We start from the raw sequence: 17154 nt of genomic DNA on the forward strand, positions 1-17154 counted from the left end.
TGACAGTATCAGAAGCTACCAAATGATCAAGTAGGATGAAGACTGAGAAGAGGCCTTTAGATTTAGCAGTTAAGAGAGCTATGCCAATCTGATAGAGGACAGTTCAGTCTATTAATAGAGCCAGAAGGCAGAATGCAAGAGAAAGAAAGATTAAAGGTGAGAGAGAGCAATGGGATGAAGTAAGGGCCTTAACCTTGAAAAATAGATGAGCCCAGAGAAGAGACTAGGGATGGTGCAATGGGATTTTCGGTTGCGATATAAGAGAGAAGAGGGAACTCACAACAGAAAACCTTCCATCTTAGTTAAATAGGTGAGATTTACTGCTGAGAAGGGAATGGGTCCAGAAAAAGCGGGGGGGTCGTTTGGGGAGCTTAATGAGAGAAGAGAAGGTTTTGGATGATGTCAGAAAAGAATAGAAAGTCTTGCCATGCAGCAGCAAGGGCCAGTTGAGGTAAGATAGTGTATGTTTTTATTGGACCTGGTTTGCATTATTACATGGCTTTGCAGCAGCACTTGAAAAGAAACTTAGAAGACAGGTGATATGAGTAACCCATGGTTGCTGTTGGTAAGGTGCAAGCAGCAATAGGACAAGGGGACAGGGATTTCAAGGATAGTGGAATTGATCCACCCTCAGGTTAAGACTGTGAAGGGAGAAAAGTGAAGCTTGAGTGAGGTTGAAGGACCAGGAAAATGGAGAGGAGTGGAGGGACTGTGGGTCATAGTGAAAATAAAGAATATTGGTTTAGAAGGAATGTTGCAGATAGAGAATTGAAAGAATGGGAAGTTCTCATTAGGGATAAATAGAGTTATAACTGGCTAGCTAGAGCACTTATTAAGCATCTACTGTATGACAGGAACTATGCTAAGCCCTGTGGATATAAGAGGGCAAGGAAGCAGTCCCTGCTATCAGGCATTTACATTTTAATGAAGAAAGATAATACATAAAGGATATAGTAAATCAGGGGGGTTGAGGGAGAATAATTGAGCAAAGGTGCACAATAAGGACGTGGCCAAGAAGTGCCATGCTGGGGCCCAGCAAGATAAGGTAAAAGCTGACCTATCAGCTGAGAGAGACTCAGGAGTGGAGTCCAGATCACCAGGAGAAGGAGGGAGTGTAGGTGATGGTCTGAGTAGATGAAACTTGGCTAGGGCAGGCCACAGAGTTCTAGGAGATGGGGAGATCATTGTGTTGTGGTGGACAACTTACAGTGAAGGTAGAGGATGTTGATGAACTGAGAGTCCAGGATTTTTAAGAGGACATCCATTGTTGGATTATGTATTTAAGTCCCTATGTGTGAAGGCCAAGTTTAGGATGGAAATGACCCTGAGCAAAGTAGTGAACTCCTCGAGACAGCAGTGAGACTGACCTGAAAGTCAGAAGATAACTGTGACAAGGTTCTGGATGGGGTAATATGGACTTGTGGGGTATTCTATAAGAGGTTCTAGAAATGGTATAAGGAATATGGTATATGTGTAGTCTGTGTGGCCCAGTGTGTTGGGCAGCATGAGAAAAGGTGACCTAGAATGAACTGTCTTCTGGAGGGAGCCAAGTTTCTTAGAGAACCAGAAGATGGAAAAATTTGGAGGAGCTCTAGGAAGAAGGGGAGTTTGTTAATAATACAACAGGAGTTCCAGAAGGCATAGTGCATGGGAAGGACAGAAGAAGATGAGCTATGTGAAGGGGTAGGGCCCACTGAGACATGGTGGGAGAAAGGATTTTTTTTTTATATTGACTCAGTGACAGAGGTAAAGGGGGCAAGAAGAGGGCATTTTTTGCCAGCTGTAAGATAGGAAGACCAACACTTGATTGAAACCCCCATCTTTTGAGATCTTGTAATAACTGAGCACGATGTTGTTGTGGGCAAGTGCTGTTAATAACAAATGGTTTGTTACTCCAAGCACTCCAAGAACTCACTTTCATTGCCAGCCATGAATATCTGAATTTCAGAATTAGGGGTAGAGAGAACATGGAAATATCCATAGCTGAAAGACCCCATGGCAAGTGAGCACTGTGCCTTTCCAGTCCTTGATTCCTAGAAAGGACAGGGTCTCTGGTTCCCTAAGCCTTTGGATCTGATGGTTGCAGGTCTGCAAGTGTTTTGATTCACTTGAATCCTTCTCAGCAAGTAAAACTTCATTGGTATAATCACTCTAGTCCTTGGACTTGGAAAACTTCAGAGCCTAGGTAGTTAAAATTAGAATTTAAAAATCTTTTTAAACTTTGCATACGCTATAATTAAAATGGAAATTTCCATAGTGCCCTTTTACAAACTACTTGAAGACCTGCTTGAATCTTGAAAAAAATAGGTAATTCATGTTAATGATTAATACAGTTTAGCTGGAATTCATGTTAATGATTAATATGGTTTAGCTAGAAAAGAAGTTATTTAAATAGAAGTAAGAGTGTTATAATTTCATCTATAAATTGCTTTGTCTTTTCTAGGTGTAATGTGAACTGGGGGCTAGTTACTTCCATCTTTGAAACATTGGGAAAATGACAACATACACAACCGTTAACTCTTGAAGAACACTGTACTAGGTTCTGGGAAGAGAAACCAACTCATTTTTCTCTTTAAAACAAATAATGGGCATTCACTTGATAGTTACTTGTTTGGGATGTGCAGTGCACTGTCCTATGTAATAACGGAAGTGCGGAATTATTTAAGACATGGTGCCTGCCCTCTAGGATTGCCCAAAATCACAAATACTTAACTGTTAAGTGAGCCATGTATAGCATCTCACTCAGCCCCTCCAGTCTAGGGGATCTTAATCATTTTTCTGTCATGGACCCCTTTGGAAGTCTGGTGAAGCCAAGGGACCCCTTCTCAGAAGATTGTTTTTAAATGCCTATAATAAAAGATTGGATTACAAAGGGAACCAGATATATTGAAATAGCTCTTAAAATACTGAAAATCACAAATCCATGAACCTCAGGTTAAGAACTCTTGCTATAGACATTAGTTAGGTCTGGACCATGAGCTATTTACTTAACCCCACTGTCTCCTAACTCAACTGTCCCCAGTGCTTGAAGTTGATTCCTTTTTTATCTTTGCCCATTGAAGGCTTTCCTTCTAGATTCTGTTTAAATGTTTCATCATTCCTGAGGCCTTTCCTGATCTACCTCCCCCACTTGCTCCTCAAATTTTCCTAGAGCATTTTGTTTTAATTTGACTTTTGCTCAGATTACATTGTACTTGCATCATTCTTACATATGTGTACTACTCCTCCTGGAGTAGGGCAAGGGTGTGGGGTGGAGGGGAGTGAGGGAACCCCCAGGCAGCTCCTCGAAGGCTGGGATTGTGTTATTTTTTTTATCTTTGTATTAACATGTGGGCCTAGTTCCTTACATGTAATAAGTGATTAATATTTGTTGAAGTAAATTGGTTTCATAAAAATACAGTGTTAAAATGAAAACAGAATTACAAGAGGAAATTAGATTCATAGACACAGTGGATCTCCAGTGATTGTCCAAGCAACATTGCTTTTGGGTTTTGTGATTCGGTACCGTTTAATAATAATCTATTAATGATGTTATTGTGAAATTGTCTTGGTTAGAGTTAAGGTATGCCAGAAGTACATTTTTACAAACTTTTCATTAAAAGCAAAATAAAAGTGTGGACTTTTATTGAAGGATTAGTTCTCAGTTGTCTAGGGTATTTAGCACTCCAGAATGACTCATTCCTGAAGGGTCCTGAATATTTGAAATTTTACTATATTTTAGTTAATTCATATTTTAGGTTTGTTAAGAGTTCCGGTGTAGTTCTCTAAGTAAATGTATTTGTGCTTACTTAGAACTTTTTCTCAATCTTCTCACCATTTGTTTTGAAATGGAAAACTAAGGAATGAATAGCTTTGATACTTATATCTAAGTCTGTTCATTTTCTCCCACGTTTTTGTCTTAGGGCTCATTATCCTGGAACTCATACTATACCTGCAGCCCTGGCGACCAACAAAATACTCTGGTCTTCGGAAGATTATAGCACTTTCAATAATGAAGTGGGTGGAGGCTGCTGGGCCCGCATCTTGAATCAGAATTATGTGAATGGCAACATGACTGCGTGAGCACATTTTAATAACAGTCCACTGAAATAGCTATACAGGGGTGTGCTGGAACCAGTTCAAATGACTTGAGAGAGTTGATTGTTAAATTTTCATTGTGAACATTTACACCTTGGAAATTGGCAAGTGCTACAACTCAGGGCTTGATTTATTGTTCTGTTGACTGTCTAGACTTAAGAAAGTGATGGAGAAAATGTGAATAATGCAGATTAAGCTTAAATGTATTTTGTGCCTACATTTTTTTTCTGGAAAGCTGGTTAAACATTTACTAGCACACTCAGGTATGAATGATCTATAATTTGGTATAAATTAGAAGCTCAAAAGAAAAAAAAACAACGAAATATGACTTAACTCTTGTTAAGTGAAAAGTATCAGAAGCAAGGGAAGAGGAATTTTTTTGACTACGGTTTTTGACAGTTCTTGATTTTTTTTTTTTCCTTTGAGAAAAAGGAAGTTTATCTAAGAGTTTTCAAAACTGTTGGGGTTGGGGAGCTTTAAGCTTCTACAAATTTAAATTGCATCATAAAGTAATTTTGGTCTTTCTTATTTGCCAAACCAATTTTTCAGCACAATCGCTTGGAACTTGGTGGCTAGTTACTATCAGCAACTACCTTTTGGAAGAGATGGATTGATGACTGCTCAGGAGCCCTGGAGTGGGCATTATGTTGTAGAGAGTCCTATCTGGATTTCAGGTAAGCATCAGATTCCTCCCTGTAATTCTCCTCCACTTTTTTTTTTTTAAGGCAATTGGGGTTAAGTCACTTGCCCAGGATCACACAGCTAGTAAGTGTCAAGTGTTTGGTCTGAGGCCAGATTTGAACTCAAGTCCTCCTGACTCCAGGACCAGTGCTCTATCCACTGTGCCACCTAGCTGCCCTGTGTAATTCTCCTTCAAAGAGATAAAATACAATGTCTTTAGAATGAACTTATGACAATTTAACCGAAGAAATAGCTTTTATTGCCAGGATTTTATGTAATGTCAGTTAAAATTGTCCTTTGGAAGACTGTAGCATAGGCTTACATTCATACCAATTTCGTCACTATAGGGGCTTACTCCTGTTCTGGTGCAGATCACAACCTCTTCATCCGTTCTCATCTTTTTGCTTCTGTTTCCTGTTATTCTTCCATTAGAGAATCCAGCTAGCTCCCCTAGGTTGAATAGATGCAGGTCACAAGCACCAAGCATGATTACTATTACTATCATTTTGTATGAATCATTTTTCTTAAGTATTGAGAGAAGTCAGAAATTTTATTTTAGGTTCATGACTATGTTCTTCTTTTTATTGACTTCTTCAGGGATTTTGTGTTAATTCAAAGTGACTTGCCTTTCATAAAGAGGAAAGACTTAAGAAACTAGCAATATTGACTTTGAAAATGGAGAAATCTCATTAAATAGTTGAATGATGTGAAATTCCGTTAAGATATGGAATAATAGGAATTGAGATTTAAGTTACAGATTAGATTAAGGTCTATGAATAATTAGTAGGTTAGTTATATCTTGTTTTCTAATTAATTTGGGGACCAGTTTATTGCTGGATATATTTTAAGTATCCTGTTTTTAGATGAACAGAACTAGGGTTTTTTTTTTAACTAATTCAATACTCTACAAGTTACATTTTTGTAATTTGTTATTCTCATATTAAATTGCTGTTTTAGTTGTGAAACATGATATGATAACTTTGTGGGGGGAAGAAATCACTCAACAATTAATTCAACAGACTTCCGTTAACTACCTACTGTGAGTCAAGAAGAAATGAAAAATAACCTTTTTACTGAAGAAGCTTATATTCTATATGCAACCCTTTCACCGATAAATAAATGTAAGATAATTGTGGAGGAGAATGTTGACAACCATGGGGCTCAGTAAAGATTTTTCAGGGGATGGCACCTGAGCTGAGCCTTGAAGAAAGCAGGAAATATAAGAGGCAGAAGTGAGAAGAAAGTATTTTCCAGATATAGGGAACAGTCTCTGCAAAGGTATGGAGGTGGGAGATTGAACTGAAAGATCAGGGAAAAGAAAATAGGCCCAGTTTGATTGATACATAGAATGGTTAAAAGAGTAAATTGAAATGTCTGGAAATGTCAATGTTTGGTTGGAGCTAGACTATGAAGGGCTTTAAATGCTGAGTTAAAAAATTTCCCTTTTATCCCAGAGATTAATCAATAGGAAGCTAATGAAGTTTCCTGGGAAGGAAATGATGTAGCCAAAACAGTGCTATAGGAAGATTATTTTAGTAGTTGTGTGGAAACGGATCAAAGAAGGAAGAAGCTAGGAGAACGATTAAGAAGGTATTGGAAGAGTTTCAGTGAAGGTGATGAGGGCTTGTAATGGGTAGTGGCAGTGGAGGTAAGGGAACAGATGACAGAATTATTGTGGAGGTAGATTTGACAAATCTTGGCACCTCATTGGATGAGGGAGGGGATGGTGTGTGAGGAAGGGGAAGAGTCGAGGATTACTCCAAGGTTGTAAACTTGGTTACCTTGAAGGATGTTGGGACCTCCAATGAAAATGGGAAAGTTTGGAGAGGTAATGGATTTAGGGGAAGAAATAGAATTCCATCGTAAATATTCTGAATTTGTGATGCTTATGGGACTTCTGGCTGGAGATATCTAGAGTAATTAGGTCTGGGTGTGTGTGTGTGTGTGTGTGTGTGTGTGTGCGCACGCACGCGCGTGCGTGCGCGTGTGCATATACATTATGTATATATACAAAGAGAGTGTGAGAGAGAGAGAGTCATCTGCACAGGTATCATTGATACGAGAGCAAGCACTCGCTCTCCAAGCCTTCATCAGAAGAGACAAACAGCTCATACATTTCATCTCTAGCCTCATCTGTAGCACCACTTTACCTTCTGTGCCCTAGGTAGGTTCTTCCTCTCTTTAAAACCATAGGTCTTCTCAATGCTGCCACATCAAAAACAATTTCTAATTAGCTGTCTTCTTTTGGATATACAATACAAGTTTCACATTATATACATGTGGACATGTTTCAGCCACGGCTATCATTTACAGTGTATCTTACTACCTCTTATTCTACACTAAATACATTTACCATAATTGTCCAGACTCCAGATTAGAGCTATAAACATACCAGCTAGGTGTAATTGAAACAGTGCAGAATTTAAGTAGGCATCAGAGTTCCAACGTTTTAGTCAGAAATTACCATAGTACAAAGCTGATTGAATTTTGATTCAGGGTAGGTTCTGAATGCACCTCTGTTACTGAGTACTGCCTATGTGAAGTTGGGCAAATCATTTTAACTTTTTTTGGCCTTAATTTCCTTGTCTTTAAAATGAAGGGATTAGCTGGTCCTTTCTTGATTTAAATCAAGTCCACTTATTAGCAGTGGCCAGATTACCACTTGGGGTTCAACTTTTCTTATAATTAAAAAGAGAATAATTATACCTTTTTATCGAGCACTTTCTCTGCAACTTTGTTAGGCACTAGGGATACAAAAATGGACTTTGATCCCCTCTCCCTAAGATCCCCACCCTGCAGCGGGTGTGTCTGGGTCGGTAAGATGGCTTGCTATGGGCAACTCCAGTCAGTTGATAAGGTATTTAGAATTCAGGAATAGCAAAATTTAACTGAAATAAATTGCTAATTGTCTTTGTTTAGTAAGTTGAAATAGATTTTTGATAGATGATTTTTACACAAGTAGAAAACTAATTAAATTAGAACAAAAAAATATAGTTAGCACAGAATGATGCTCATCTCTTTTCTGAAACAAACCTTGAGCCCTTGTTTTTTAATTTCTTTCTGCCTTTCCACAGCTCATACCACTCAGTTTGCTCAGCCAGGGTGGCAATACCTGAAAACAGTTGGCCATTTCCTTAAAGGTGGAAGCTATGTAGCTCTTACTGATGGCTTAGGTAACCTCACTGTTATCATAGAAACCATGGTAAGATTTTTAAAACTGATTTAATTAACTGGTTGCTGTAGAGAGGATTAGTATTTACTAAAATAAAGTATTTTTGTTATGTAACTTTGTTTCCCACAGCAGTTGAAGCACTTCTAGAATGGTTTTCTTTATTTACTCCTCTTTTCTTAGGCTTCTCTTTCTGCTGTTACTCTTATTGCTGGGCTCTAAATATACACTTCCCTGTCCCATACTTTGTTTCATATCCTGACCACCTACCTGGAATGTCCTTCCTCTCCACTAACTTAAATTCTACCTCTCTTTCTAATAACCAGCTTAAATCTTGCCTGTTAGGTGAAGTGTTCTCTGACTGCTCCCACCCTGCCTCCATCCTCTCTACTCCTGTAGAATTTCCTTTGTATATAATGGACTCATGAGATGGAGAGTCTTGTATGAGGAACAACAAAGAGGCCGGTATCACTGGATCTCAGAGTATGTCGTGGAAGGAAGTGTAAGAAGATGGGAAATGTAGGGAGGGGCAGGTTGTGAAGGGCTTTGAATGCCAAACAGGGGACTTAATATTTGATGCTGGAGGTGATAGGAAGCTACTGGAATTTATGAAGTAGGAGGGTGGAATAGTCAGACCTGGGGTTTAGGAAGATTACTTTGACAGCTGAGTGGTAAATGGACTAGAGTGGGGAGAGACTTGAGGCAGGGAAACCAACCAGTAGGCTGTTGTGTAATCCAGGTGTGAGTCAGTGAGGCAGTGTCAGAAGTAAGAAGGGGGTGTGTTGGAGAGAGGTTACAAAGGTAAAATTAATAGACCTTGGATTGGCAATGAGGGAGTGTGGGGAATGAGAGAGAACCTTGATAATGTATTTTATGCTGCTTCTCGAATATGGATCACAGACTTGGAATCTTGGAGGTGGGAAGGAATTCAGAGGGTGTGCCTATGACACAAAACTCCATACCTAACCAAGGATCCTTTATTAAATGGCATGACAATTCCTCATCCAATCTTTGTTTGAAAACTTCTATGGAGGGGGAACTTACTATTTCTTAAGGGAGCCCATTCCACTTTAATTGTTTGGAAGTTTTCCCCTATACCAAGTTTAAATTTGCTTCTTTGCCTTGCTCCCTGGGGTGGAGTAGGGCAAGTGTATGTGACAATACATTTGTTCTATTTGACAATCCTCCAGGCCCTCTATGGAAGCTTGTAAATTTCTCTAGGACAACCATTCTCAGTTTTGTTTTTTTTTTCCATTTCCTTACTAGAATATGGCATTGAGAAGTGAACATAATATTCCTGGACATATTAGTGCCAATTAGGGGGGCTGTCACTTCACACTACTGACTTAATTTTGAGTTCATATACTGAGAGGTTTAGTGAATATCACTTGCATACTAACCAATCCTCCCCTCCCCCCGATATTTCCCAGGTAAACTCTTGTCTAGCTACATCTTTTCTATTCTGTAATTATGTAGTTGATTTTTTGGAATCCAAGTGTAGAACTTTTATTTCTAATCAATATCACATTAAGTTTGGCTAATTGTTTTGCCTGATGATCTTTTTGAATCCTGCTTCAGTTATTCAGTTTATCAGCTTTCCACCTCTGCTTTGTATTATCTGAAGTGTGCCATCCAACTTCCTGGTAAAAATGTTCAACAGCACAGCAAGTCGTCATTGGTAACATTCTTATGCCGTCTTAAAGTCTCTACTCTTCTTTCAATTTACCCTTTAGGTTGTTGTTTTAATTCTTTTGAAATGTGTTCTAGAATTCTTGACAATATGGTATCCCCAAGAGAATGCGGTATTGAGAAAGGCTTTCTGGGGGGGAGACGACAGAATTGGGCGATTTTCTCAGTGCAATCCAACCTGTTGGTGCAGGTATTCTGGAAAGAGGTTTTCAATTATGCAAGAAAAATTAATTAATTATTCATATCCTTTGACCAGAGTTTCCATTACTAGTATCTTATATTGAGAAGGAGATATACACCAAGGACAGCATTTAAATATAAAAATTTTTCACAGCATTATTTTTGATAACAAAAACATCGGAAGAAAAATATGTTCTTATTGATTGGGAAGTAGATGAATAAATTGTCATATGTGAATGTAATGAATTATTCCTGTGCCATGTGAAAAATTCAGAACAATTTGAGTAGACTTGTGTGAAGTGTTGCAGAGAGAAGAGAGCAGAGGCAAAGAACAATATACTTTATAGAGAAAATTGAGGCCATTTGCTGTGAGCTTCTTTTCTTTCCCACTCAGTATCTCAGAATACCTTGATGTTATCTCCCATTCTGCCCATCTTGACTGAAGTCTCTGATGAAAAGGATGAAAGAAAAAGAAGGAAAAGCAAGTAGAGACCTTCCTCTGATCCAGAGCCTTCCATCTCTTGCTCTGAGGGAAGGAGACAAGAGGGCAAGGAACAGCTTCCAACTGGGCCAACACAAGGCAGCTTCTGCCTCCTACTTCCAGCCTGATCTCCGGGGTGGGGGATGTGGAGCACCTCCATGCAAAGAGAGGCAGCCTTCCATTTGGCCTCAGGCCTGTTGCTGCTCCTGTTTCTTAAGAAAGTCATTGGGAGGCAGGCCTTCCGCCTCCTGCTAAGAAGTTTCCTGCCTAATCTTGCAGCCTTTGACACTGCTGATCACCATCTCCTCCTCTATAACCTCGTCTCTCCAGGCTTTGAGGACACTCTCTCTTGGTTCTTCTTCTACTTATCTCACTGCTCCTCTGTCTCCTTTGCTGGATCCTCCTCCAGATCACAGTCCCTAACCATAGATATTCCTCAGGGTTTTGTCCTGGCCCCTCTTCTCTTCTTCCTCCATATTGCTCCCTTTGGTGATCTCATCAGCTCCCATGGATTTCATTACCATCTCTAGGTTGATGATTCTCAAATATATCCAACCTTTCCTGACCTCTAGTTTCACATTTCCAGCTGTCTGAAAGACAGACTCTCACAGTGGATTTCCAGTAGACATCTTAAACTCAGTGTGTCTAAAACAGAGCTCATTATCTTTCCTCCTAAATCCTCCCTCCCCCTCATCCTACCTTCCTTATTACTGTTGAGGGCAATGCCATCCTCCTACTCTTTCCAATTCACAACCTAGGAGTCATCCTGGATTCCTCATCTCTATCCAAGCTGTTGTCCAGACTTTTTGATTTCACTTTGGCAACATCTCTAGAATAGGCCCACCTGGATTATTACAATGGTCTGATGGTGAGTCTGCCTGCCTCAGATTCCTCTCTCCTCTAATCCATCCTCCATTCAACCACTAAAGTGATTTCCCTAAAACTCAGGTCTGATCTTGTCACTCCTCTACTCAGTAAACTCCAGTGACTCTCGATTGCCACTAGGAGCAAATATAAAATGCCCTGTCTGGCATTCAAAGCCCTTTATAGCATAGGTGCCTCCTTCCCTTCCAGTCTTCTTACACCTTACTCCCCTCCACGAACTCTTCAATCTAGTGACACTGGCCTCCTGGCTCTTTTGTGAACAAAACAAATGGGGAGAGAGGGGAGAAAAACAGTTCAACAAAACTAACCAACATGTCAACCAAGGCTGACAGTATGTGCAATATACTTGATACATATGAGTGATTTACTCTACTGGATATCTTTGTGGCCACTTACCTAACTGAAAGGGATAAGTCGGTATCTGTTGAAAATAAAAATCTGTATTTCATGTCTATAGCTATTTGTCTGTAGGTAGATAGATGTAATTGAGAACTATTTTTTTCATCTTTTCCATAAAATTACTGTTGAGCTGAAGAAATAGACATAAATTAGTGGGAGATTAATGAAATATGTTTTTCAAGTAAATTTATTTTGGATGGCTAATCTTATGATATCCTGAGATTTGAAACAATTGATATTTAACTATTTCTTGCCACTCCTTTTTCTTTTTAAAGTATAGCAGTAAAGACAGCTTGGCGTAGTAGAAATAAGGCTGGAATTGTAGTCGAGTAATCTGTATTTGACATTGACTAACTGTGGGACCATAGGCAAGCCATTAAACTTCTGAGCCTCAGTTTTCTTAATCTGTAAAATGGAGTTGCTAATAGTTATGGTGCCTAACTTGTAAAGATCAAGTGGAGGAACATATGTAAAATATAAACCTTAAGTGCCACACAAATATCAGTACTATTCTTTTTTTTTTTTTAAACAAGGGCTGTCTACTTAATTTAGATCTTATTTGGGATTGTTTGTTTGTTTTTCTTTACAGACTCATGAGCATTCAAAATGCATAAGGCCGCCTCTTCCTTTCTTTGAAGTGTCTGAACAAACTGCAAGTTTCACTCTTAAGGGATCCTTTGTAAGTATATATACATAGATATACATGTAGTAACAGGACAAACGTACCAGAAGTCATTCATTATCTCTTGACTGACTAATATTAGTTACCTTGCAGAGAAGCTTAGTGTAACCTTAACTTAGTGTCTTTTTTGTAGTTCCAGAATTACAAGGTCATGTGCTTTGAAGTTTTTTGTAATGATGTAACCATTACATTAATTACAATACAACCATTTCATTAATTGCTTAGGATGAACCCTTTCATGAAAGGTTATCCTGAGAACTTTGTACTTAAGAAGAGACAGGATTACTGCAGTTTCTACACAGTGATGCATTTAAAGACTGAAAAAAACCCAAAGTTTCTCAGACTGACTTTTTCTGCAGAAGATAAAGTGAAGCATGTATAACACTTTAAAACTGAACTTTTATACATGGGCATTTTAACATGGTACTAAATATTCTATTCCAGGTTTTTTTGTTGGTTCCCCCCCCCCCCATATTGGACCTGTTTTTCTAAATTCCCCATGTATATGTTGCTATTAAAATGGAGCAGTATGAGACTGGAGTTTAGAAAGGGAAGACGGCTTACAACATCTTTGGAGTTCTTAAACACACACCTTTGCATAGCTAGCAGCATGGCCGTTGGCATCAGCAAACCCTTGGTTAATCAGAATTTAAAAGGCTACTTGTACAAAATGGGATTATACATGAAACTTCTGTGAATGAAATCTTTTTAACTTTGACTTTGACTATTTCAGAGATAGCTAAAATTTCATGTTGTTTCTATAGAAAATGGAAAACCCAGACTCCTTATAAGTAGCAACAATTGAATAAAGGAGTCGTTCCTTGTCCTTCCCCATGTTTCTTTCTGTTCTTAAAGACAGAAAAAATTACTTATATGCCAGTGTCACAGATTCAAACTGAGTTAAATTAGCTCTTCCATACCCACTGTTGTCAAAACATGTTGCTTTATTTGCAAAAGCCCTCAGAGACAGACATTGAAATCTTAGCACCCCAAACAATGTCTGTCATTTCAGTGAATGCTGACTGTCTATACAATATGGATGAAAAATGGTTACATCAGATCCTACCTTTTACAACTACTGCTTTGACTCTACCTTCAGAGGTTTAGTGTTGTCTTTTTCTGCAGTTGGGAAGGAGTCTGGTGGAGAAAAGAAAACCTTATGTTTTGCTCTCAGAGTTGAAGGTGGCTGGTAAATTTAGCATATTTTGACATTGTTTGTTTTTTGTTGTTGCTGATTTTGGAAATTCTAAGGCTGGCCTAGCCTAGCCTAAGGAAAACTCTTATCTTTTTGATGCTTTTCTCTTCTCAGAAAGAATTAAGAACGCTCCAGTTATGGTATTCCAAACTCGGGAGCAAAGCTGGGAATACCTCTGTCTTATTCAAACAGCTACCTCCTCTAAAGGTAGGAATTAGTTGTATTTAATAGAAAGCAAAACTCTTTTCAAGGCGTAACAGGCCTTTGAGTGAGTAGTTTTGTGTTCTGTCCATTCCAAGCAAACATACCATTTTGTATCTTATCTGCTTTCTCTGTTGATGAAATTCGACTCTCTTAAGTTATTGGTCTTAGCACTGCCCTCTGTATGTAAAGTGTGTGTAAAGTCTTCACTTTGATGTAGTCTGTGCCTGGAAACAAACTTGTAAAGTGGATTGTCATAAAATAGATTGTTTTTCCATGGTAGCAACGTCTTAATCAGGGCTTGTGTTCTGAACCAAGGATTTGGCATGAAATCATAGCTATGACTAATAATTTATCACAGAAGCAAAGCTAGGAAAACTGTAAACCTGTCCACTTTAAAGTAGTAACATTTTGCTCCAGGTCCTATAAAATGGACATAAATTGTTTTTGTGCATTTGTTCTGAAAAGAAGGCCAGTGTACTCCAAAGTGTACATGTAACACATAAAAACACCACTATCATAAATCTGACCTAAAACTTATGTACTAGCTATGGTAAATATGAAATATTTAAATAAACAAATTCTGAGTAAACAATAGCATTTTATGGTCTTTTCTACCTTAATGACATCATAAAGATAGATATGGCTATAAAACAAGTAGAAGGGACAGGTCCTGAAGGGGAAGAGGGAAAGGGAACTAGAAGGAGGGCAGGGGAAAGAGTTTGTGTGTGTGTAAGAGAGAGGGAAAGGGGCAGGAGGCAGGAAGGAGGAGAGAGAAGGATAGGAAGAGAGGGGGAGGGGGAGAGAAGGGAGATGAAAGAAGGGAGGGCCAGACAAAACCTACAGAGAGAGTGAGAGGAAGGAGAGAAGGAGGGAGGAACAGGCAGAACATACAGAGGAGGAGGGAGAGGGACAAAGGGGGGGGAAGGGGAGAGGGAGAGGGGGAGGGAAAGAGGGAGGAATGGAGAACATCCACACACACACGCCACCGCCACCACCACACAACAACACTGAGCGTATTCTACAGGAAAAAAAACACTAGACTTGGTCTCAGAAGATCTTGGTTTGACCTTGGCCAAATCACTTCCGCCTTATGAGTTTCATTTTCTTCCTTAATTGTCAAATCAGTTGAATGATGCTTTTTACCACCATCTCCTTACAGAGTTGCTCTAAGTAAAGTGCTCTGTGATTTATTATTTTCATTGAGTCACAACCGCTTTCTTCTCCATCCTTGAGGCAGGATTCTTTTTTGTCTGCTCTTAAAAAAACTTAACTCTCTGATGGTTTTCTGTGCACTTCATAGATCCTCTAGTGAAAGAATCTCTACAGTTTCCTATGGTAACATGTTTGATTCTTCCAACCACTTAGGAAGTTCTTGCTAAAGTTCTCCCAGAGGCCTCTGAAGCCTTTTCTGATTTCAGCCTGTTCATGTAGGAGCCCCCTTTGGACTTAACCATTATTTTCCCTCTTCCTTTCAGATTGCTAATGGCACAGTCACATTAAAGTTAGGTGTGGATGAAGTATATACTTTAACAACTATCACTGCAGGTCAGAAGGGCAGTTATCCTATTCCTCCAGTATCACAACCATTTCCAACTAGCTATAAAGATGATTTCAATATTCGTAAGTCTTTTTTTTTTAAGTGTCTTAATATAGTCTTTATTTTTTGAATTAAATCAGGTGCCGTACACCGATTTGTTTTCATCATGAAGTCAATGTAAAATTTCAGTCATAAATGGGCTAATCCTCTAGGTTTTTAATTTTTTTTTAATCTCTTTGCAAGAGTAAAGTTGACCTTCAGCCTTCATTGAAGACTTCTAATCTTCCTAGCTTTGAATACATGTTTGACTGGATGATGCATGAATTTTATGGCAAGGGGATCTTATGGGACTTGCCTACTGTCACTGGCAGTAAATCAATCAAAAAGTATTTATTAATGTGCCAGGCACTGTGCTCGATGTGTTGAGAATGCAATGAAAGATTAAAAACAATCACTGCCCTCAAAGAGTTCACATTCTAATGGGGAGACAATGTGTACAAGATCTCCAAAGAGTAGTTCATCTCACAGGGGAAAGCACTACCATGCTGCACGGACTAGGAGAGATGTCCTGTCCTAGGTGGATTTAACTGAGGGAAAGCCAAGGAGACTGAGAGGCAGAGGTAAGAAAGAAGAACATTGCAGGTGTGAGGGAATGGCTAATTCAGAGACACACAGGTGGGAGGGATATGGAGTACCGAATGGGAAGAATAGCTAATAGGCCAGTGTAGCTGGATTGTAGAGAGTGAGGAAGGGAGTAAAGTCTAAGAAAATAGGAAAGACAGGAAAGGTCCAGGTTACACAAAGGTTTAGATGCCAAGCAAAGGATTTTATATTTGTTGCTGGAGTTAATAGGGAACCACTGGAGTGTAGTAAGTAGGGATGTGACATGGTCAGTTCCACACTTCAGGAAGATCACTTGAGCATCTTGAGTGGATGGTGGATTGCATGAAGAGAGACTGAAGGCAGAGAGACCAATTAGAAGACGATTGTCATAGTCCAGGCTAGAGGTGGTGAGGGCTCCAACCAAGTATTGGCCAGGTAAACAGAGGGAAAGAATGTGTGGGAGAGTACTGTGAAAGTAGAAAGGCTAGACAGTATAAGGTTAGAATATTGCTGTGGTGCAGGAAATGATGAGTTGATGGACTTAGGAAAATATGGAAAGACTTGGACTTACCAATGAAGAGGTTATCCATCCTCAGAGAAACAGAGGACAAATAAGTATAGTATGGTTTTACTATATGTCTATATATGACTATGATTATAGATATCTAAGTATGTGTATATGTATGTATACACATGTTTGTGTGTATAGGTGTAATGTATGTATGCGGGTATATACACACACACACTCATATATCTGCATGCTTAATTGTAGCTTTTGGGGGAGGAGGGTAGGAAGGAGGAAAAAAAACAGTAGAAAGTACACAGCAGAGAAGAAAAGAAAACTTATTAGTAAGCAAAGAAAAGATGCTCAGCTCTGAACACAGTGTGTAGTGTTTATTATATAAGCTTTCTTGAAATGGAAGTTTATTGCTGTGTATTTTGAATCCTCTCTTAAATTATGCTGTGCACATGGCAATGCTTTTTTTTCTTTTTTTAAAGTTTTTAAGTATTTAAGTTGATAATGTTTCTTTTTCTTTTCTTATTGTGTGTTTATTTTAGTATTTAAGTTTAAAATAAGTTAATAAAAAAAAACAAAGTAGAAAGGACAAGATTTGGATATATGGGGTGAGAATGAAGAGTCCTGATGACACTAAAGTTGTGTACCTGAGTGCTGTTGTGAGGCTATCAGGAGAAATTCTGCACCCTTTGGACTCCTTGTCCTGGATGTCCTTAGTTGCAAAATCGTTTCTGTCAAGATGTGTCATGATGAAAGCCCACCTTGATGTCCACAAATGCTCAGGAAAGCTTAGACCTATTGAACAACTCCCTTAGAAGCAGCCTGGTTAGATTAACTTTCTAAAAAAGTGGTTTT

At 38.9% G+C, this 17154-nt stretch overlaps 1 protein-coding gene across 1 annotated transcript in view; it reads left to right on the forward strand.

Moving 5' to 3' along the window:
- GALC (galactosylceramidase) overlaps positions 1-17154 on the forward strand; it is a 68751-nt gene that overhangs the window by 29548 nt on the left and 22049 nt on the right. Inside the window, exons 8-13 of the mRNA XM_027844987.1 lie at positions 3903-4058; positions 4627-4751; positions 7833-7960; positions 12151-12240; positions 13553-13645; positions 15118-15262. Of these exons, the coding sequence (XP_027700788.1) occupies positions 3903-4058; positions 4627-4751; positions 7833-7960; positions 12151-12240; positions 13553-13645; positions 15118-15262 (737 nt within the window). The remainder of the gene's footprint in view (positions 1-3902; positions 4059-4626; positions 4752-7832; positions 7961-12150; positions 12241-13552; positions 13646-15117; positions 15263-17154) is intronic.

The sequence above is a fragment of the Vombatus ursinus genome, unplaced genomic scaffold (assembly GCF_900497805.2).
Source record: "Vombatus ursinus unplaced genomic scaffold, bare-nosed wombat genome assembly UNPS02014945.1, whole genome shotgun sequence".
In the NCBI taxonomy this organism is placed as follows: domain Eukaryota; kingdom Metazoa; phylum Chordata; class Mammalia; order Diprotodontia; family Vombatidae; genus Vombatus; species Vombatus ursinus.